The sequence below is a fragment of the Phalacrocorax aristotelis genome, chromosome 1 (assembly GCF_949628215.1).
Source record: "Phalacrocorax aristotelis chromosome 1, bGulAri2.1, whole genome shotgun sequence".
Taxonomy (NCBI): Eukaryota; Metazoa; Chordata; class Aves; order Suliformes; family Phalacrocoracidae; genus Phalacrocorax; species Phalacrocorax aristotelis.
Genome location: NC_134276.1, coordinates 31,336,249 through 31,359,526, shown reverse-complemented (window position 1 = coordinate 31,359,526; position 23,278 = coordinate 31,336,249). Strand labels below are relative to the sequence as shown.

At 40.4% G+C, this 23,278-nt stretch overlaps 1 protein-coding gene across 8 annotated transcripts in view; it reads left to right on the top strand.

The window, feature by feature from the left end:
* The window catches only part of FNDC3A (fibronectin type III domain containing 3A), a 129,020-nt gene that overhangs the window by 46,303 nt on the left and 59,439 nt on the right, over nt 1–23,278 (top strand). The window contains exon 1 of one of the 8 annotated variants that reach the window (XM_075086506.1): nt 18,489–18,592. The exons of 6 other annotated variants lie outside the window; for them this stretch is intronic. In XM_075086506.1, the coding sequence (XP_074942607.1) occupies nt 18,586–18,592 (7 nt within the window). In that variant the 5' untranslated portion in view covers nt 18,489–18,585. Of the gene's footprint in view, nt 1–18,488; nt 18,593–21,419; nt 21,501–23,278 lie in introns of those variants that run through there. One more of the 8 variants, XM_075086496.1, reaches the window with a different exon arrangement.

The window sequence follows — 23,278 nt, the reverse complement described above, 5'->3', positions numbered from 1 at the left end:
CATCTGTCACTAGATCAAGTTGCTCAGAGCCCTGTCCAACCTGACCTTGAATGTTTCCAGTGATGGGGCATCTGCCACTTCTCTGGGCAACTTGTGCCAATGTCTCACCACCCTCATCACAAAAAATTACTTCCTTATGTCCAGTCTAAACCTATCCTCTTTCAGTTTGAAACCATTATCACTTGTCCTATCAAACAGGCCCTGCTAAAAAGTCATTCCCATCTATCTTTAAGTACTGAAAGGCCACTGTAAGGTCTCCCTGGAGCTTTCTCTTCTCCAGGCTGAACAACCCCAACTCTCTCAGCCTGTCCTCATAGGAGAGGTGCTCCAGCTCTTGGATCATTTTTGTGTCCCTCCTCTGGATCTGCTCCAACAGCTCCATGTCTTTCCTGTGTTGAGGACTCCAGAGCTGGACACTACTTCAGGTGGGGTGTCACCAGAGCAGAGCAGAGCAGAGGGGCAGAATCACCTCCCCCGACCTGCTGGCCACATTTCTTTTGATGCAACCCAGGATATGATTGGCTTTCTGGGCTGCAAGTGTGTATTGCTGGCTCATGTTCAGCTTTTCATCTACCAGTACCCCCAAGTTCTTCTCTGCCAGGCTGCTCTCAATGTATTATCTGCTGCCAGGTCTCATGTGGTTATGGTTGCTTTCAGATAGTGTTAGAGCAACCTCTGAACATTTTAAAATCTGAATGTAACTGCTATTTAAGTAGACTTGAACCAAAAAACCATTTAGTTTTATTTTGTTCTCAGTATCATCTGGTGCTTTGGTGTTGAGTTTTATTTGAAACTAGTTTATTAATATTCGAGGTGGTTAAAGACCAGTCATAAATTCTGTACAAGTTGCCGCAAATCCCTCAGAAGGGACTTTGCATGTTCCTAATGGTCATTGGAAGATGCTTCTTTCACAAGGAGACCAGACCTTATTATCAAATCTTAAACCCACTGTGTTAAATGCAGGAAGCATGCGCTGTCATTCTATGGTGATTTTAGAATGTATTAGGATCCCATATATTGGCTTTAATGGTGAGATCACCTCTAGAAATACCATATCTTGTTTGTTAAGTTACTGGGTATCCTGTTTAGCGGTGGGCAAAGTTTAGGAATAAAAGAATATTTATTTAAATACATACATCTGTAGTAATGGAACAAACTAGCAAAACCAATAGAACACTGTTAACAAGAATTCTTTTGTTGAGTATCTCTAGTCTCCTAAGTGGCTTAAGAGGCTAGATAATGAACCCTTAAAAGAAAACTCAGATGTGTACTACAAAATTGTTAGTGCTTTAGTTTTCCTGCTCCCATTAAGAACAGCTTACTGAAGCCACCCAGGGAAGCTGCTCAGGGTGATCTTTTCTTTCCGTAGCTGAAAAAGAAAATAATCCGTGTTTCCATTTCTGTTTCTTATTTCTAAATAATTGAAATGTTACATGATGACATGGGTAAGTTTATTTACTTTCCTTTTTTTTCTTCAGAGATGCTCTACAGCTTTATCTCCACTGTAGCCTTCTGAAGACACAGATGTAAGATTTTATACATCAGTTCAGTTAAAAAAACAAAATAAAAAATCCTAAAACAACAACAACAGAAAAACACCCAACAAAACCCCACCCTAATGGTAAATTATTTCAGTTGTCTTATCCATTCTTTCTCTGTGAGTGCTGTAGAAGTCTAAACATGTTAAGCAATGCTGAAACTGGATATGGATACTTAGATTAACATCCTCTTCTACACATTAATTTTAGGATCTCCATCGGAAGTATTTAGAGGTCCTTCCTAAAAGGCATTGAGGAAAGCTAAGACAAGTCAACTGAAAGTATGAGGTCACAGCAAGGTACAGTGACTTAAAGTCACTTAACTGTTGGTTGAGGATGTCCATGTAGAGTTTCAGAGCTGAGTCTAGGAGTAGCTTAACTTTAAAGCATCTCTGTTTGGAAATGACCTTCAATATACACATTTTAGAAATTGTTTCATAGATGTTTGTATTTCCAGATACCTACAGTCAAACTAAAATAATAGGAACATTGGTCAGCTATGGAGGAGTATGACTGTAGAGGAAACTTGATTCTCTTCTGCGTTGCAACAAGATGATGTGAAAAAGCAACCATAAAGCGTGGTTGTAGCAGTTTGATTTGGAGCTATTTCGTTCCAAAATAATTATAAGTAGGAGCTACTCTTTATAGTTTAGAGTGATAAACAGAGTGCGTGAATGCCCTTGCAATTTTTCTAGAACAGACTTACCCTTCTACCTTTTACGGGTAGGTTAGCATAAAAGTTGGGTAGAGATATGGCAAGTACCCTTCTGATAAGGTAAAGAAATAATGATGGATGTAAGCCCTCACTGTAGCGCCTGTAGAATGCTCATGTATTGGCTTTGACACGTAGGAGAAATCTAGTCCATAATTCAATTGCTGTTGGCAGGGGAAACTTGCCCATAAGCCCTGCTGCTGCAGCTTTTCTAGTACTACTGCTGGGACTGTGCTGAATTAAAGGTAGCACAGGTGATGTCTACTTGATTCTGTAGTCCCTTTTGCAATAGGTAGTGGCAGTCTTCAGTCTTTTTAGGAACATCTGTCAAATTTGTTAAACAAAACTTGCAAAGTAGTGCAAAACAAGGTCATTCCCTGACCTGAATAAACCGTAGCAATCCAGAAGTCTGTTGTTTAAAACTGGCTCTTTCTGCTCTGAGAGTGGCCATGAGAATTAGCCTTCTAACAGAGCTCCCTCAGCCTTCTCTGGGAACTGCCTGACCTTCTTCTCTGAAGGAGTCTGATAACTGACCAGGTCTCAGTGGTCCCAGTGTCCTCCACCCCTTAAAGAGGCAGCTAGTCAGGGATGCTACAAGAAGCTGTTGCTGGAAAAGCTTCCTTTATCATGCTGATTTTCTGCTAGAGCAGCTCTTGTTACTGCTGTGCCCATTTTGTTAGGATTATAAATACTAGATTTCTAAAACATGCTATTCCTGGAATAAACTGACCTTGGCAAAAGTTTTATTAAAAACAAAACTAGACCTGTAATATCATAATCTTCTGCAGCAGCAAATTAGAAAAAAACCAAACAAAACACAAACCCAAAGAGATTAAAAGGGAAATGCATTAATTCAGATATCTCTCACAATGTTGGCTGTAGTGTGTTTTAGGGAAAACTTAATTTTTCTGTCATTGATTTCTGTTTAAAATGTGTTAAATAAATCTAATATCTTCATATGGAAGAACATGTCTATAATATTTTTGCCTTGGTTATTTTCTCATTCTTTTACTAGATATTTTCTAACTTTTATTCTGTCTTGACTTCTTTCACACATTTTGAGATGTGAATGAGTTCATAACTTACTATATCAGTTAGGTTCTCCTTTACGCAGCTCATTTTCCTCTATATTCTGATCAGTTAATCTTCCGTCGTGTCTTCTCTAATCTCCTTTGTTTCCTCTTTTCACTACACTGCAAGCTCCACACTGCAAACCCAGCCTGACTGTAGGAAGGTTCTGGAGACATTTGTATGAAATATCAGTGCTTCAGCTGCATACTGAAGGCATCTAATTTTAGGTGTCTAAATGTGTGTTTCTATATGTGTCCTTGGATCTAAGCTCCCATTATAACTAGTGAAGATTTAGTCACTAGCTATAGTACAGTCAGTGCTTTTCAGCTGACATCAGCTTGCACTGAATAGCTCTCTAGGCTCTACTGTCTGTACTGACTAGATTCCACTTGCTATAATGGGAATTTGAAGTCCTAACTTGCATGCAGACACATAATTTTAGATACCTAAATGAGACGTCTCCATTCTGTAGCTGAAGCCTGGCTATTATAAGCTGAAATAAGTAAGGCTACATCCTGAAAACATCTCATTTGAGTGTATTTATTACAGTTGTACCCACAGTGAATGTCTTTGTCCTCAAGCATTTGAACTCTTTGAACTCATCCATTTCCATGAGCATCTAACATTTCGCATTTTACAAGGAAGGTACCAGTACCTGGAGGTACATGTTGGGAATGGAGTTAAAGCCTTAAGTTGAAGCTAGAGAATGCCCCTAAAACTTGGTTTCCATGACCGTGGTCAGTCATGTCTAGCCCACAAGACTGTGAAGTATTCTCACACCACTGAGAGTCAGGTGCTACTGTGGGCTGAGTCTGGAATCAGTTGGATGAGTCTAGTATGAAACACGTTAAACCTGACAGGTCTGCGTCTGGCAATATTGTAATAGTACCCTGGCACTGCAGTCAGTTCATCTGTTTTCTTCCCTGACTATGCTGATGATGGGAAAGAAATAGCCCTGTACTACTTGCTTTGTGGGGGGGAAAGGAGGGGAAAATTTTCTGTAGGATCTCTTCTTGGTTTCTAATGTAAGTAGAAAGGTTGTCTGATGGAAGAAGTTAGCAATTTGAACTAAATCAAAGATCAGAGATGTAGGCAGAGGAGTCTGAAAAAGATTTTACTTGGTATTTTCAGTTAATATCCTAACATTTAGAATAACTTTTATGCTGATAGCATATTCTGTATCTTAACTGGATGCAATGTGGTTGATTGAAATTATACAGTTTGTGAAGATTGCTAACTTCTTAAATAGAGAAAGAAGTTTTTGAATTTCATTATCAGATTAATTATTTAAAAACAAATGGTGCTTTTATTTTATAGAAACTCAAACTTTATGTTTTTAAGTTGACTTTCCACTAGGTTTTGTAAAAATGGAAAGGCTAGAACTTTGTACGTCGAGGACTTCTTTTGTTAAAACCTCTTTCACCACATGTACAGTTCAAATACAGGCTGGTGTGTCAGCTGTTGGAAAATGCTATAAATTGTTAGATGAGACCCCAGAAAATTTCTTTGTAGCTCAGCCCTGTAAGATTCAAGTTGTATTGCTACATCCTTGATGTATAGCTATAGCTGTGAAAGTATTCAGACTTCTATCAAAGAATTGCTGTTAGTGAAGAAGTAGCTTTGAATTAATTAGATTAATTAATTTGAATTAATTGGTTTACTCTTGTTCTATTTGTACTCCAAAAAGTAGTCATGGCTGTCCACACAATCGTGTGGACCACTGTCAGGCATGTGGTAGTTGTGAAGGGTAGCAGATGGACTGGGAAGGAAACCAAAGCCTTTGTGCCTGTGGAGCAGCTTTCCCGGCCATTATTTTTCCAGAGTTCCTCAAGACAGAGCAACTCCCCACGCACACCCAGGCTGCCACAGCCACACCAGCAGCTTACAGGGCCTGACATTGCTTTGCCACCATGCTTCTCCTTCAATGCTAAAAGCTGTGTAGACAGAGGGCCAAGGCAGCAACAGAAAGAGACCAGGAGGTGAGTCTCCTTCATTTTCACCTGTGCAAAGCTACTGTGTTGTCTGAGTGGGTCCAGGTATACTTTTCTTTCTAGAATTTAATATCTAGCTGCATGTTGCAACTTTGAATCCAGGCATTTTTAAAATTCAGTTCTTAGTTTTGCTTTTTTGCTAATGGATGAATCAGCAGCCCATGGTTTGATAGATATGGCTGTGCATGTGTTAATAATAATAAATTATTATAGTTGTCTTTTTTGACTGTCTGTTAAATGACTGAGGTTTTGTCAGCTTCCATGACTTACATGATCATTACACTCTTGAACTTCATTAAAATCATGATAATATAACTTTCCTTCCCCTTCTTCCTTTTGCAGACATGCAGCAATCTGTTTTACATCTAAAGCAGTTTATTCAAATGAGTGAAAGGAGGAAGAGGAGAAAGATAAAAAGGTCATTACAAATATATAGCCTAGCTGTGCACAAATATAAACAGCTACTGTGTAGTGTGAGTTAAAGACCAATTACAGATATGTAAGGTCACCCTCTTAAAGCCATCTTTTGTATGAGGAAAGGCTGAGACTTGGGTTTGTTTAGCTTGGAGAAGAGAAGACTGAGGGGGTTCTTATCAATACCTATAAATATCTAAAGGGTGGGTGTCAAGAGGATGGGGCTGGACTCTTTTCAGTGGTGCCCAGTGACAGGACAAGGGGCAATGGGCACAAGTTGGAACACAGGAAGTTCTACCTCAATATGAGAAAAAAAGTCTTTCCTGTGAGTGTGCCAGAGCAGTGGCACAGGCTGCCCAGAGAGGTTGTGGAGTCTCCTTCTTTGGCAATATTCAAAACCTGCCTGGACGCGTTCCTGTGCCCCCTGCTCTGGGTGTGCCTGCTCAAGCAGGGGGGTTGGACAAGATGATCTCCAGAGGTCCCTTCCAACCCCTGCCATTCTGTGATTAAGAAACTGTAATTATGTGGGGTTTCAAACAAAGCTGGAAGGACCAAAATCACTGGCAGTAAATACAGCTATCCACAGTGCTGTTCTTGTTTTCTTTTTGCTAAAGAGAAGTGCTTTCTCACACTGCAAAGAGCTTTCCAGAAAATGCAGTTGTCTGGGGCAGGTGCCTTAGGACACCATCAAGAGAGCCTCATTTTTTCAAGTGACTGTACAGCACCCAATAGCTTGTAGATGGGTCTCAAGTTAATGGTATTAGCTGCTAGAGAAGCTGACTATACCTTCCTTCCCTTTTGATTAAGCAGCCATTCTGTTAGCATTTGATTTATCTCCTGTGCCTGTTCTCAATTTGTTTTTCCAGTAGCCCATTCTCCTGCAGTTTCACTTATCCTTTCCCTTTGGTGCTATGCATATGGGCCATCTTAATAAATACCATGTATATTGTGTTTCCCTTGGATGATCTTGACAGCTGTATTCATATGTAGAGTGGATGTGCCTTCCAAGGCAATCAAAGAAAGAGCTGCAGTAAGAACTATGAATGCCAAACCAATAGTCTATGTTAATTCTTCATTAATAGTGCTTAAAAGGAGTTAATATGGAACTATAGTTTCAATAAGATGTGAATAAGTTACTGTGAGTAGGATAGTTAATATTCCTCATTATGATCTCTTTGTAACAAAGTGTTGCAACAAGCCTATAAAAATATGAAATACAGAGAGGTCATTTAAAGTAGAAGGACTGTGCTGAACAAAGACCACAACAGGACCATGGGCTGAGACAAAGTCCCAAAGTAGGTAGGAAAGCCGTGCTTGTAAAACACTGCTTTAGCAAGCCAAGTCCAAAAACTAACAAAAAAAAAAAAAGCCAAACTACTAAAGCAGGTTGAAACAATCAAATTCCCAGGAAGAGGGCAGGGAAAGAACCGTTAGGTCCAGGATCTGTGACTTAAATGATACTGCTGCCTTCTCTTCTAAGAATCAGAATGGAAGTTGAAGACGACAGAAAGATGTGTCTACAGAGAGTTGTCAGCCTTTCTCTCTTTCTCTGTTTTTCCCCCAAGTTGCATTTTAAGATAGTCTCTTGAAAGACAGCGTGTAACTGAAGTGCTGCTGTGTAACATCCTCAGCTGCTTTTAGCCTTGAAGAGGTTGTGCTCTGAAAGGTACCACTCACTTGACAGTTCTACTGTTTTAGGCAGTCAAGAGACATCTCAGTAAAACTAAGTAGCACGTAGATTTAGAAAATTACATGAAACATACTTAAGTTTGCATTTGTTCTTATTTTATATTATGCTTTCCATATATTTTGCTTCTTATTTTGTGATCAGGCATAGAATTGTTTGATTAAAAAAAAAATAAAAAGTTTAGTTTAATCTTACCTAGCTTTTAAATTCATTTAAATCTGAAATCTCATCTGACTTTGTACTCCTATTTCTCAAAAGACAGTAAAGCTGTATGCCAATCCTTGGAGTGCTAAGCAATGCATCAATGAGTGAAAATGTTTAGTAAGTTACAAGGGCAGTCTGAGCAACTGGAAAAGTTAAAGTTCTTCCAGCATGAATGAATTTTAAAAATCACCTATTAAGAGAGCTGAAAAATAAAAGTGAATATCAGCGAATGCTGAACAGAGATGCAGAGGACTGGCTAGCGTGAGCCTAACTTCCACTTGTTTCCCCGACTTGTACTGCAAATGGGTACAAAAGGACTGGCCAGCATGAGGTTTTGAAATTGATTGTTGACAGTTTGATAATTTTTTGCTGTGGACTTCTGGCCTGTGTGTGTTTAAACAGTGCTTTTCTACACAGGTTGTAAATCTGACATGATGTGTATATAGCCTTTTCAATAAAATATTTGTAAAAGGTGTGGTTTTATGCTTACTATGCTCTTCTAATTCTTACGCAAAGAAAGGTTGCATAAAAAAGAAGAAAATGTACCTTGGAAATACCTGATCTTTTCTCTTCATTGCAGCTGCATACACTCTCAAGTTTCCTTGCATTCATTTCCAGCAAAGATATGGCACATACTAGACTAGGAATCTTATTCATATGCTATGCTGGTTTTGGCCAGGATAGAGTTAATTTTCTTCCTATTAGTTAGTATGGGGCTTTGTTTTGGATTTGTGCTGGAAACAGTGTTGATAATACAGGGTTGTTTTATTACTGCTGAGGAGGGCTTACACAGAGTCAAGGCCTTTTCTGCTTCTCACCCCACCCCACCAGCGAGTGGGCTGGGGGTGCACAAGAAGCTGGGAGGGGACACGGCTGGGACAGCTGATCCCAACTGACCAAAGGGATGTCCCACACCATATGACATCATGCTCAGCATATAAAGCTGGGGCAAGAAGAAGGAAGGGGGGGATGTTTGGAGCGATGGCCTTTGTCTTCCCGAGCCCTGCTTTCCTGGAGATGGCTGAACACCTGCCTGCCCATGGGAACGAGTGAATTCCTTGTTTTGCTTTGCTTGAGTGAACAGCTTTTGTTTTATCTATTAAACTGCCTTTATCTCAACCCATGAGTGTTTTCACTTTTACTCCTCTGATTCTCTTCCCCCATCCCACCAGGGTGGGAGTGAGCGAGTATCTGTGTGGTGCTTAGCTGCTGGCTGGGGCTAAACCTCAACATATGCTCACACAGCTTTATCTGTAGGTTGTTTCCCCAGTTCATCCTCTGACACATCTTTAAAATACCATCCAGGCCCCTGAATTGCCTGTAATAGCCTTCCAACTGTTCATTATGTTCATAGAATTTCAGTGTGTTGTCATTTTTTTTTTCAGTTACTGAGCCTCATCCTCTCATCTGAAAAATAGAACCATTATTTTTGATGGGAAGGAATCTAGTCTCATCTTGGTAACAGTAGTTAAGTAGAAGGGTGTTAGGTTTGGGATTCTTTTCAGAAGCACATAAATCTATGTTGCTGGATCATCTTGTTGTATGGTGGTGGTGTGCTGCTGTGTCTGGACAAGCAGTACATTGGCAGGTAAACATTTCTGTGCAGCTTCAGAGTACTGAATGGGAGGTCTGAAGTGCCTGGGAACACACCACATAGAAAAAGAGGCTGAAAGTCAGATAAGGTTATATCTGTATAGGATATAGTTTGGGGGGGATATGAAGGCCAGCGGGAAGTAAACGGAAGGGCTAGAGAATGCAGGTGTAAAGAATTGCATGTATACAGCAGAGTCTTGAGGCCAGATACCTGCATGTTGCCTGTCACTGTGCTGCAAAATTCAAAGCATACTGCAGAATGTTTTTGGATCTCTATCGAGCTTCAGCAGAGTCAACATAACCTCATTTTTTTAAGGTTCTAAATTGTGGATGAAATAGGAAAGGATTGAATGCTGAAGCATGATGCACAGCTAGCCTAGAATGCAAATATATCTCTTCTTAATCACTCAGTAACCAATGTACTCGGGTATCTTTCAGCTATCAAGATATTTTAGAAACACATGGCTTTTCAGCAAAGCTGTTCATCCAAGCAACTCCAATGGCATAGGAAATCTGTATTCCAGAAGTGGTAAAAGATCAATAAGAACAGGCATTAACTGTCTAAAGGAGTTGTTTCAATGGTTCCCCTGAACTGGGTGAAATGCAGTTATATACAATGCAAGGTCTTGCATAAGATTAAAAATGGGTGTCTCCTCACTTGAAACTTGAGGAGGAGGAGGAAGCAGGCAGGTTATTTGACTCACAAGGTAAGTATTATCTTCAGTGTAACGTATCTGTAAAGGTTACTGTGATTGTAAGATGTACCAGGGCAGTTGTTGCTAGTACAGGTTGGGATGTTTAGTAGCATTTTACAGGATTCTGCTGAGACCTCAGCTGTAATTTGATAATTCATGTTTACAAAAGATGAAATGAAGCTGGTTCCAGGTGTTGCAAGCAAGAGCTATTAGGATATGCAGGAAAATGAGGAGCTTATTTTATAAAAGGAGAGTAGAAGAGCTTGGTTTGTTTAGCTAAAATTAGTTTTGTTAGGAATAGGTAGGTAAACACCAGGGATTTAAAAAAGAAAAAAAACAAAGAAAGTTAATGCCAGAGCTGGTTTAGAGACCAGCTGGATGCAAAATGGCTGTCAATAACTTTCATCTAATTACGAGAAACCTCCTGGCTATTTAGGAGCGCAGTGCCCTAGAACAGCTCTCCAGTGGGAGATGTATGGGTGAAAGAACTGACTGTTTTAAGATTGGTGTTGATGCTTTTACGTAGAATCCACTTATGATGGATCTTGATGTATGATAATGGGGGAGAGGAATGAAGCTGCAATTGCAGGTGAATAGGCTTGATTCATGAGGTCTTTTTCAGTCCTTAAGCCCTGGTGGTCCAGCAACAGAAAATTTAGATCTCCTGCATCCAGGCAGTAGTGAAGCAATAAAAAGGTTTCTGCACAAAGGACAGGTTTACTTTCTAGCTATTAAACCATTTTCTTGTCTCAGCTCCTTAGTAGAGGGATATATTGGGCCATATATAATGTATGGTAAGGAGCTCCACCGTATGCCTGTGTGTTTTTCCCTTCTGGTTTGGAATGACAACTTCTGTATGTCTGAACCAAGTTAGTTGTTTCATCCCTGGCCTCTTGTTTGGCACAGGTAAGTAGATTCCTTACATAGTTCTTTCTGGCTCTGAGTTCATTTTGGCTGTGAAAGCAGCGGGTATGTTACTTTATAAAACATATTTGGTTACAGAGCAAATTGAATTTGAGGAGAACACTGCAACAGCATAGGCTTATCTTTGTGTCTGGTCCCTGTTCACTGCTTTACAAGATACTTTCTTTCTGATAATACATACTTATTAATGTTGTTGAAAGCTTTTTATCAAAAACCACCTTTGTCATAGATGCTCTTAATGTTTGAGCTTACATACTTTTCCCTGTGTGGTAACTTGCTTCAGATTTGGAGAAAGACATTCCTTGTTGAAGGGATCTGTAGAGAGTTCATTGTGAAGAATCAAGGAGCCTTTGTCACATAAAACACCAAAAAGACCAAATTTAAAGTTTTAAATGCTAAAACAAGTTTAAAATCCTTAAATAATATTTTTAAAGCCTTTATTAGTTAGGCTGTGATGATTTTTTTTTTAAGCTAACCTGGACCCTAAAAAAAACCCCCACCTTTTGAATCACTTTCAACAGTAAAATACGAGGCTCGCAGTGGGAATTGGTTGAAAGTGTTTAGTGATCTGTATGATAGTAGAAACATTTCACTACAGAAAAGGCTGCAGGTGTTGGTAGTAAGCATGGTGCCTTTCTATGTTGCTAAGTCTGACTGAGAACAGCAGTTCTTTTTTATGTGTAACCTGATTTTGGGTTAATTAATTTGGGACCAAATTTCTGCAAAGCTTTTTGAATGTGAAAATTCTTGTGTTTCGATCTTAAGTCATTAGCAGAATCAGAAGTCTTAATCTAAATGTTAAGCATTTATCATGTCAGGTGCAATGTCATTAAGAATTTTTAAGACCAGTAGTTTTTCAGTCAAACTTTTATTTCCACTGTCTTCAGAGCATCCCATATTGTAGCTGCATTGATAGGCTTGTCTTGTTATTATATAAAGACAGAAAAAAGTATGTCTCTGCGATGGGCTGTAAACACAAGGGGTCATGTTCACAGTGTTTGGATCCCACTTTAGTTCTAACTTCAGAAGCTTTTAGCTGCAGAAGTCTCAGACGCAGCCTAGGTCACCCACTGAATCATGACCTCATCCTAGCAAGCACATTGAATCCATTGCTTCAATGCTTCTCCTGTTTTGACCATGGCATTCCCTACTTGTCTCTTATTGTACAAAATAAGAGGTTTCCAGGGGACAGCCAGAAGTCAGACGTCAAAGGCATGCTGGAGTAGAGACAGTATGTAAATGTTGCTTTTCATTCTCTCCAAAAAGAAAGACGGGCTATTTATTTACTTAGGCTATATTAGGTTTATTCCCAAATGCAAACAGTATCAGCAGCAGGAAATTGGTTAAAGTACTTGCCCAGAACTGAGGAGATTTGAGGTTTTTAGCTCTATGAAGTACCACAGGGTCTGAACCTGTAGCTCCCAATTCCGGTAGAGTACCCTAGCTATAAGACTCTGGGATATTCTGAGTTTTGGCTTTTTTCCATGTCGTCTTTTGGAGATGGGCATCTTCACCTCAAAAAAAAAAAAAAGATAAGGTTCTAGAGGAAAACTACATGAGAAGGCAATCTGCCTTTTTCTGTTGATGTAATGGGGATTCCTGTATGGTTTAGGTGAAGTCCTGGGTTCTGGTTCCTGTTTTAAAGGGTGGCTCTGTATTTTCCAATTAGAAGCTCTTACATTAAAGGAATTAAGCGTCTCTAGCATGGACAGGAGCTTAGTGTGTTGCATTCCAGTTTCTAGTGGCCCATCTTCAGCAGAGGTGACCCAGGTTATTCCATAGTCTGGTGTTCATAGCGCTCTCCTAGACAGAAGCAAGCTGGGGGGTTAATCTGCTTGACCGCAGCACAGAATTTAGCCTACCTATTAACTGAACGGGAAGACCTGCTTTTCCTGACAGTAGGTATCTCCTCTCTGAAAACTTGATGTACTCTACTGAAATTGGACCGAAGAGTAACTAGAGCAGGCCTGAACAAGATACCTACTTGAGGACACACTGTCTGTGCTTAATGATTTGTGCCATTTGGTATGAGGTGGCTCCCTGATAAATGCGAAGAAGCACAGAGTTGTCCTCCGGAGACGGCCAGTGATTCACCCTGCTGAAGCCAAGCATTTGCTTTAGATGCTGCAAAGGGTAAGGTGTGTAACATCAGATGTTTTCAATTTGGTCTTACGTCTTGTTTTTGTCATGTGATGATAGTGTAATTTGCCTGGGGCTTGTTCCCTACAGTTTGTGTCATGACAGAAAGATTTCACATTGCCAAATGTCACCTTCTGAATTATCAGCTTCAGGGACTGTTTTCTTCACTCATGATTTCAAACAGAACTGTGTAATAAAGTATTACTTCAAAATTTATTTCACAGTTTAGAAACCTACATCTGCACATTTGTTTGTGGAACTGCAATGTTGGAGTCTTTGGTGGTGGACTCAAGTGAATGCCTCTAATGTAGGCATAAAAATAATTGCATGCAGTGAGTGTGGAGAGGAAGTCCTGTAGGACTGAGCTCTTTTTCCATTTCTTTGTATTGTTACAGAAGATCTTTTCATCTGACCAAAAGAGCAAACTCACTCACCTAATGCAAGGGTTATATCTAAGAGAGTAAAATTTCAGTGGGACAGAGCAGTTGAGTGTGAGGGCTTTTTTAAATCAGTAGTTATCATTAACATTTTACCTTTACTAAGAATAAGATTTAGCCCTGATTTTGCACCTTAGAACTCTAGTTGTGGAGCCAATGTCATTCTGGATTTACCTGGTTTTCTCTCTTTCTGCTGAATCATGTAGAATCCTGGATTATGGGATTCCTGGAAAGCTGAGACACCTCATGTCCTGCTAACTTAGTTTTATGTCCTCCAGTTAGTAATGACCATTCCCAAACTGGTCCCTTTAAAGAAAGATGTGTTTATTTTAGATATTAGAAGGACTTCAGCTGCTTATAATCATGGTAATTATTGTTCTGCCTTTGTTTTTATTTTAAATGGACTTTCTGAATCTGCATTGTATTAATTTATATCATTAGATTGAAGCCTAAACATCTCAGAGGTTTTCAAATGAAAGCACATGTTATTAGTAGATTCCAGGAACTGAGTAGTACATCTTTAGAGGTGTCTGCCATGAATAGAAATAAAGAGTTGAGTTGGGTACCAGATTTTCTCTTGGCAGCCTTTTCTGGTATTAATTTCTTGCTCGAATTTCTGACACTATATGTTTTGTAACACTCAACCACAGTTTGCACAGAGTTTTATTATAGCCACAGTGTCTTCTGTGTATTTTCATCCATAGTTTTAAAATACCCTACCCTAGAATTTCACAGAATCACAGAATGGTAGGGGTTGGAAGGGACCTCTGGAGATCATCTTGTCCAACCCTGCTGCTTCAGCAGGTACACCTGAAGCAGGGGGCACAGGAACGCATCCAGGCAGGTTTTGAATATTGCCAAAGAAGGAGACTCCACAACCTCTCTGGGCAGCCTGTTCTGCTGCTCTGGCACCCTCACAGGAAAGACGTTTTTTCTCATATTGAGGTGGAACTTCCTGTGTTCCAACTTGTGCCCATTGCCCCTTGTCCTGTCACTGGGCACCACTGAAAAGAGTCCAGCCCCATCCTCTTGACACCCACCCTTTAAATATTTATAGGTATGGATAAGATCCCCCCTTAGTCTTCTCCAAGCTAAACAAACTCAAGTCTCTCAGCCTTGCCTCATAAGGGAGATGTTCCAGCCCCCTGATCATCTTGGTAGCTCTCCACTGGTCTTGCTCGAGCAGTTCCCTGTCCTTCTTAAACTGGGGGGCCCAGAACTGGACACAGTACTCCAAATGTGGCCTCATTAGGGCAGAGTAGAGGGGGAAGATAACCTCTCTTGATCTGCTGGCCACAATCCTTTTAATGCAGCCCAGGATATTGTTGGCCGCCTTGGCCACAAGGGCACATTGCTGGGTCAGGGTCACCTTGCTGCCCACCAGCACTCCCAGGTCCTTCTCAACAGAGCTGCTTTCCAGCAGGTCAGCCCCCAGCCTGTACTGGTGCAGGGGGTTGTTCCTCCCCAGGTGCAGGACTCTACACTTGCTTTTTTTTGAATTTCATCAGGTTCCCCTCGGCCCAGCTCTCCAGCCTATCCAGGTCTGACTGGATGGCAGCACACCCTTCCGGCGTATCAGCCACTCCTCCCAGCTTGGTATCATTGGTGAACTTGCTGAGGTTACACTCTGTCCCTACATCCAGGTCATTGATGAATATATTGAACAGGACTGGACCCAGTAGAGATCCCTGGGGAACTCCTCTAGTTACAGGCCTCCAGCCAGACTCTGCCCCATTGATCACGACCCTCCGAGCTCTGCCATTCAGCCAGTTATCAATCCAGCCCACACTTCCATCGCTTGTCTGTGAGGATGCTATGGGAGACAGTGTTGAATGCCTTACTGAAGTCAGCATAAATATCTGCTGCTCTCCCTTTTTTGACTCAGGCCATCACAAAAGGCTATCAGGTTGGTCAAGCATGATCTTCCCTTGGTGAATCCATGTTGACTACTTCTGATAATTTTCTTTTCTTCTACATGCCTGGAGATGACCTCCAGGATGAACTGCTCCATCACCTTTCCATGGATGGAGATAAGACTGACTGGCCTATAGTTTCCTGGGTCCTCCTTCTTGCCCTTTTTGAAGATTGGAGTGACAATTTGGTAAAATTGTTTCAGCATTTGTATGTATTCTATTGATTTTCTTAATCAGTACATCATATTATAAGTAATATCCAGTAAATCATATTCAAATCATAATCTGTTATTAGATACATGCACACACACACGTGTGTGTATAATAATTTAAGGAAGAAATAACGTGAAATTTGCGCAAAGGAGGAGGGGCGTCTCTGAATACCAGTTCTGAGGTAGGACAACATGCCAGATGATTTTTCACTCTAGTTTCAAATCAATGTAGTCAGTGAGTATGCACAGAAAAAAAACCTCATCAGTGTAATAAGTTGAATGTAATCATGCTGAAAAGGCCTTTACAAGTAATTATACTATATAATTTCATTTTTGGCACAACCAGGCAGTGGGGGGGGTGTTGAAGGCAATGCTTGTTCCTTCCAAGATCTCTCTTCTCTAGATCAATATGCTCTTTTGTAGAAGCCACTGTCTACACACCAAGAACTGCCAAATGTTGAGACTCACTTGTGCTGTACACTTCTTAACCACAATCAACTATCAGTAGTAGTGCTTAACTACTTAACTTTCCGGTCTGCAATGCTATATGGCCACAAAAAAAAAAGTCATTAGAAAACCACAAATTCTAGTGGTAACAACTGTTAGATGTTTATATTTTAGTTTATCCTGAATGTTGTGAATTAAATGAAACATGACTGAGCAGTATGCACAAATATTAAATATTAGTCTGAAAAAGTTACAGATCAGTGCTGCTTAGCATAGGTACTAGGAAATTAGGCTCTCCTTGAGGAAAAAGCTAAGCAAGTATGCGATGCAGTTGGATTAGAACAAGTGCAGATTATATTTCCTGCTAAGAATAAAAACATTTTCATCAAAGCTTCTGTGTTAAGAATGGTATATGACATTTGACTTCCTTTGAAATACAATTATTTATGGTTCACCTGATACTTAAATTGGAAGACTATGAGGGAGAGAGAAAATTTTTTTTACATAACTCTTCCACATAGTTACTAAATAATTACCTTAAGTCTAAACCTAAAACAACAAATGAAAAAGAGCAGTTTAACAATCTAGGTTGCACAGTACAAAATCTGTGTTGTATTTCCGCATTAGCATCTTTGATTCATTGGGACTTTTGGTTAACAAAGTAGGATAGAGTTGATCAATGTGCCACACAATTGCTTCAAACTTTTTATTGTTGGAGTATCTCAAAAGACTAAAATAATCCTGCTTCAAGCTCCCTGGTTTAACTTCATGTTGTGAAGTTGTACCATTCAAAGGTGTGGGCTTGCAGCCTTTTTTAATCACAAAATTGCATAGCGGTCATTGTTTAGAAACAGGTGAAATGAAAGTACATTGAACATTTGATCATTTGAAACCATTGTCACCTTCTCACTTTGAACATGCATGAGGCCATTATAAAAGAAAACAGATAGCTGTGCTAATGATAAGGTGCTATAGAAACCTGTCATCTCTGTGCTTTGCCTATGAGAAGGGATTTCACATCCTTTTTTTTTTTTCAAAATATCTATGTATGGTGGGAAAGATCAGGATCTTGTTAGGATGTAATCATTAGAAATACTGTAGTTAGGCTTCATAGCTTTCTGCTCTTTTATCCATTATTCCAAGGTCTCTGTGGATGAAACTGATGCTTTTTTTCCCCTGCCTGTGAAAAGAACTTTGTGAATGTTTTACCTTCCATTTTCTCCTTGCATTTGTCAGCCTGCAGTCTACTGATAAATTTATTTTTTTTTTAGCCAATGAATACATTTAAATTGTTGCTGCTTCGTCAGCTGGCATTCCCCAGCCTTGACGGCAAAAGTAGACGGATGGGGGAGGGGATTGTTTTGTCAGGATGAATTCAGAGCATAAGGAATATGTTAAATTGACAGCATTGCGAGCTGAAGTCTTCTGATGGCCCGTGTCCTTGCAGTGTTCACAGTTCCTTCTTGTGCCTCTTCCCCAACTCAGGCCCAACAGTAAGTTCTGGGTTTGCTTTCCATTTTTGTTATTACTCACTTTGGTTACATAGCACCTAGTAAACATAAAGCTGGTGATTGTTTTTGACAATTTTTTAGTTAACCTAAGGTAGTAATTTTGAAGTATTTTCCAGGCGCAGCTTACAAATGTAGACCAATTGGTGATGGTTGTTACTGGTTTTTTTGTGATTAATTGTAGCTGCTGGGAGCCCAAAATAAAACTTTGAAGCCTTAGCCATTTTGTAAAAGGCAGAGCGGTGCAACTATTTGTGGCATCTGGGACTATTGATTTACTGCAGCCCGTCAGTGTTAGAGGGGTGTGCTGCTGCGTCAGCTGTGCTCTCTATTGTTTCAACTGCTGTGGCCTTTATGTTTGATCCTGTCAGTGCTTGCGTCAGTGATGCATATCATTGCCTGTGTGATGTCAAAGTGTGGGTGTTCGGTTTTAGAGCCATAGTTAACCTAATGTGCTGCAGTAAATCCTGAATGCTGTTTCCTCCTGGGGATAGCAGTGATTCATCGCTGTTCACGTTAGGCTACAGCTAAGTATAGCAGTGTTCATGAGCCGCAGTATCCACAGATTAGCATCAAAGTCATTGCAGCTTTCTAAACGCAACGCCAGAAAGTGTTTGTTTGCAACCAGATCCATTTGCGCACCTCCTTTCTTAGGTGTAAACCGATTAGCAGTTCAGCTAAAGGTAAATCCTATGGAAGGATCGGGCTGAAGTAATCCTTTATAACTTAATTACACTAATTAACGTAAAAGCTTTCAACTGAAGAACTTGGATCACACCAGGCAATGACAGTTAGTGGACTACAGTAAAAACTAGAGCAGCGGTCCTCTGGGGATGAGGTGGGTAGGGAAGCCTTCCTCGGTGGGGATGATGCCCTCGAAAAGCCGCCGCGGCTGCTGGTGCGGGTCCCAGCCGCGGCCCGGGCAGGGCGGAGCGGAGCGGGCAGCCGCGCACCTGAGGGAAGGCGTGAGGGCGGGAAGGCGTGAGGGAGCCGCCCCGCCCGCCGCCGCCGCCGCCGCCCCGCCTGCCGCGGCGCGCCGGGGAGCAGCCGCCCGCCCGGCCCCGGCCCCGGCCCCGGCCCGGCCCGCTACCCAGCCCGAAATGAGCGGTAAGGTCTCCCGGCTGTCCAGCCGGCCGCCGCGGGGGAAACGGCAAAAAGCAGAGCGCGGAGCTGCAGGCGGCCCCAGCGCTGGCGGATGGGGGAAGGCTGCGGTGGATGGAAAAAAAAATATGGGGAATCCGAGCGCTGCTAAATCCTCTCTCTGTGGTGGGCGGGCTCCCGAGGGTGGCGGCCCGCCGGGCCTGGGGGGGGGGGGGGGGGGGGGGGGCTGCGGTGGCCCCGAAATCCTGGAGGGAGCAGGAAGGCTCCGGGCTGGGAGGCCATTACGAGCCCAGGTTTTATAAGAGCAGGGCTGTGGGCGGATACTGCCCCGGAAGAGTATGGGCGACGCCGGCTGAGCGCTGGGCGGGTACCGCGCTCACCTCCGCCGGGCGCTTGTGGGGGAGGTTCGAGATAGAGCCGTGCTGAACATCCGAATTATAAAAGAAATCGTATGCCCGTCAGGCAGGCGGTTCCTCAGATTGTCAGGAGTTACTGTGTTTAGATCAGTTGGTCGTGATCCTGGCGATTACGCAGCGCCACGTTTATGGTAGTTGTAATGAGGTTTTTACAGTCTGCTCGAATAGACACGTTGGAGAACTTCACCTGCTATTGCTGGGCGGAGGGGGGAGATATTCCTCCCGTTGTCGGGTCTTTTTTTGATGTATTTCCTGTTTCAGGACACATACTCCCAGGTTTCATGTGAACTTTGATAGGCATCTTGGTTATCTTATTTTTTTAAAACTTAGGACAAAATACTTGCATAGAGACTCCACAAGTTTTTCCTAGTAGTGAAACAGCAAATTTCAGGGCAATAATAAACCGAAAGTGTGGTGAAACACCTGCTTCTTGGATTCAATTGAGTTAAATAAACCTTCACTGTGTTTGAAGAGTCATTTTCCAAGAATAAATTATAAAACACAGCTATGTGATTGTTTTGTCTCCCACAATACTTCTTTTCCATCTCTTATGCAAGAGAACTTCTTTACCTGAAAGTATATAGAAGATTCATGATCTCCTCTTACAGCTGTCATCAACATTCATAATACAGTGATTTGGGTAAAGTCTATTCCATTTATGTACAATATAGAAAATTAGATGTTTGCTTAACAGAAATTCCTGATGTTGCTGTTTGCTAGTACTTTATTATCAGTCTCACTGCATGGTAAAACACACTGGCTTTGTCATGCATCAGTCTAGCCAAGACCTAAAAGCATGAAAATTCCTCTTGCAGTGTATTTCACTGAAGTAGAGTCAAGGTTTTCACATTAGTTGTTTTTAAAAGGGAAAAAAAAAATCTGGTTTTATAGTGTACTAGAATTTTATCTTTAGATAAAGGAAAGCTGCTTTTTTGTTTTGTTTTGTTTTTCCAGATAGTTATATGCTTTCTGACAAGAAACCAGTAATTTCACTGTAAAGACCCTGTGTTCATTAAAGTATCTGAAGTCTGCCAACTTTTTTTCCATGCGTTCCATTTTCTTGAATGTTCCTCTGTAATCTAACTTCATTCCACAGCCACCTGGAAATCTAATCAGAAGTAAATTAAAGCTCACCCTTACATCTTGAATATTAAAAATATATTTTCATTAATTCTGGATCTTTAAAGTGCCAAAGGCAGGATGCAGGTTTTTGAACTACTAATTCAACTCTGTTTTAACACTGCGGTAATTTACATTGCCTTTATGTTTTTATTTTTGTGACTACTAGATTATGGGTATACTGAAAATGTCTTTGTGGATCAACCTTTGCACTGGATTGGAGAGAACTGCTTTTTTTTGTTTGTTTGATAGAGAGATTAAAGCACTAAATAAGTAAGCTTTAAAAAGGCTGTTAAACAATATTCTTTAGACATTTAAAGCAAAACAAAACAAAAATGCCAAACCAGGAGATACCTGCCAGTGCATAAAGAAATGGGCTGTTCATGTTAGAGTTCCTTCATCTCCTGAGGAGATTGAGTTTGCTGTAAAAAGTTCAAGTACCTATGGTCTGAATTCTCAATATGTGAAACTTACATAGTTTAAAATTGGGTGTTTAATGAAAGTGTCAGTGTTTTGCATTCATTATCGAAAAACTACAATTAAGCAATACAATATACAAGCTGTGTAAAATCCACCTTCTTATGTAGGAATTTATACCATTATTTGGTTGAATGGCAACTTTAAATATGCTTCCATTACTGTTGACCTTTTTGAATCTCTTGTAAACTAATGCTCTAAAGCACTTTTTCAGCTTCTCTTTCACTGCTTTTCACTTCACTTTCATTTCTATTTAGCACTTCATACTCCAACTTTCACTGAAACATTTTTTGAGTTTCAGTGGAGCAGAAAGACCTGAAGAAGGTTCAGTTCTTTATTTATAGCTTACTGTAGCCCTTATATTCTTTGCTGTTATGCAGTTCACAGTTCAGTTAATCTTTCAGTTAAGAACCTGTTCTTAAAAAGTCTCTTCCCCTCATTGCCCCCATTTGTTGTGGGTTAACGCTTTGAGAACAAAGCTGTGACTCCTTTTTAGGTAATATGTTTCAAAACTACTGTATCTTATTCTAAAGAAGTCCCTATAGTATGTGTAATCAAGTTGGATTACGTGCTTTTTTTTAAACAATGCTTTTTGTTCCTTTTTCCCCGCTCTTGGCATTTGGAGATAGTTATTTTTCTGTCAAGTTCGTAGTTAATCAGAATGAGGTATGCTGATCTTATATACTGTACTTTGCATTTACTTAGTACTTTCCATTTACAGATCTTAACTGAGTTTATAAAACATTAATGTGGAACTGTAAACGCCCTGTCAGAACTATTATTGAAACTTCACTAAGAGGTGGATCAGTGCTTTTGGTAGCTTCACTACACTGAACTGGGAATTTGGAGGATGCAACCTGGAGTGTCTGAATCCCAACCTTATGCACTTGCTGCAAAACCTGGTCAGATTATATTGTGTTTCAGTATTTCTTTAATAATTAAACTTCAGTGATTGTTGCCTTGTGTATTTTAAGCAGAAGAATGTAAGGACATCTGTAGGCAGTCCCTCTTGAAGGCTGTGCCAATGCGCGTGCTCTCATAGAGGCCAGTATTAAATACTAAAAGGGAGAGCATAAGAAGGAGCAAGCACACAGAAATAACTTTCTTGTTTCTAGCATCCTGAACCAAGAGTAATATGTGTATTTTTTACAGCTCTTAACAGATTACTTCTCTCAATTTGCATAACTACTTCTGAACCTAATCTTTAGTTTCCACAATGTTTTTAAAGCAAGGAGTTACACAATTTAGTTGTGCATTTAATGAGAAATTCCTTTATCTGTTTCAAACCTTTTACCTGGTGATTTAATTTAACACCTCTGGCTTTTGCACATGAGAAACTGAATGATCTATCTTCCCATTTTTAGGCAGGTTGTGGACACTTTTTTATAGGTCTTTTACTATTTGTCTGCTGCCAGCCCTTTTACGTTTTAACTGTCTTCAGGTGGAAGAATCCTGGTCTCTTTAATCTTTCCTCATAAACAGGTGGAAAGCCACTGTAAACATCATCTCTTTTTTTTGTCCTTTTCTAGTTCTGTGTGTTCTTTTTGAAAGGTGGAGACGAGTACTGCACATAGCGCTCGAGGTGTGTACAGTGTGGATTTATAGCGTAGCATAATAATGTTTTCTGCTTGTTCTCTGTTCTGTTAGTAACGATTTTTAATGTTTTCTGTCTTTCTGCAAATGCCACTGAACAACACTGGGCTGGTATTTCCTTAGAAGTGTATGTAGTAACTCCATAGTCGCTTATTTGCAGCTAACTTACAGCTTATCACTGTGAATAAATACTTCTGTTGGTTTTGTCCAGGTGCATTACTCTGTATTTATCAGCATTATTTCTTCTGCTTTTTTATCATCTGGTCACTGAGTACTGTGACATCCTTTGCAGATCTCTGGGTGCACACCAAAGATTTGTCACCTTGCTGTTCATTTCCTTTTCCAGAGTTTTTTTTTGATACGTTGAACCGATTCATCTGTATGTGCCTCTGGGGCTCCTTTGGTCACTCTGGCCACTTTGAAAGCTGGTCATTTACTTCTTGTTTCCTGTTCTCAATCCGGTTAGTTATTCATGAGGAACCCTTTTCTCTTTTTAACAAAAGACAGCATTACTTCTTTAAGAGTCTTTGAGAAAGATTGTCAAAAGCTTTTTGAAAATCCAAGTATATCACAGCGTCCCTGTGTTCTTTGAAGGTACCACATTTTCCAGGCAGTACTTCCATCTACAAATGCCACCTTAACACATCCTGTTGTGTCATATTTATCTAAGTGTCTACAAACTCTGTTCTTTCTGGTTTGCATCGTACAAGGATCATCATGGTATGACAGCTTTTCACATTAGTAGCAGTAGACTTGCTAGTTTGTAATACACTGGCTTTCCCTTGGGACCTTAAGTCAGTGTCCTGTTTGTCACCTCACACTCCTCTGGTACTGAGACCACTTTAGGTGATAAGACCATAGTAACATTGCAGCAATTTTGTAAGTAATTTTCTTTATAGCTCTTAATAGAATACTATCTGATTTCAATAATTTGTTTCAAATACGTGGGCTTTTTTGTTTCTGTTTTAAAGACTTCTATTGTATTTTCATCTTGGGACATTTCTTTTGACTTGTCACCTGTTAAGAAGTTTTGACATAAGATCTTTTGTGAGCTTATTGACAGAGAAGGGAGAAATATCTGCTGGTG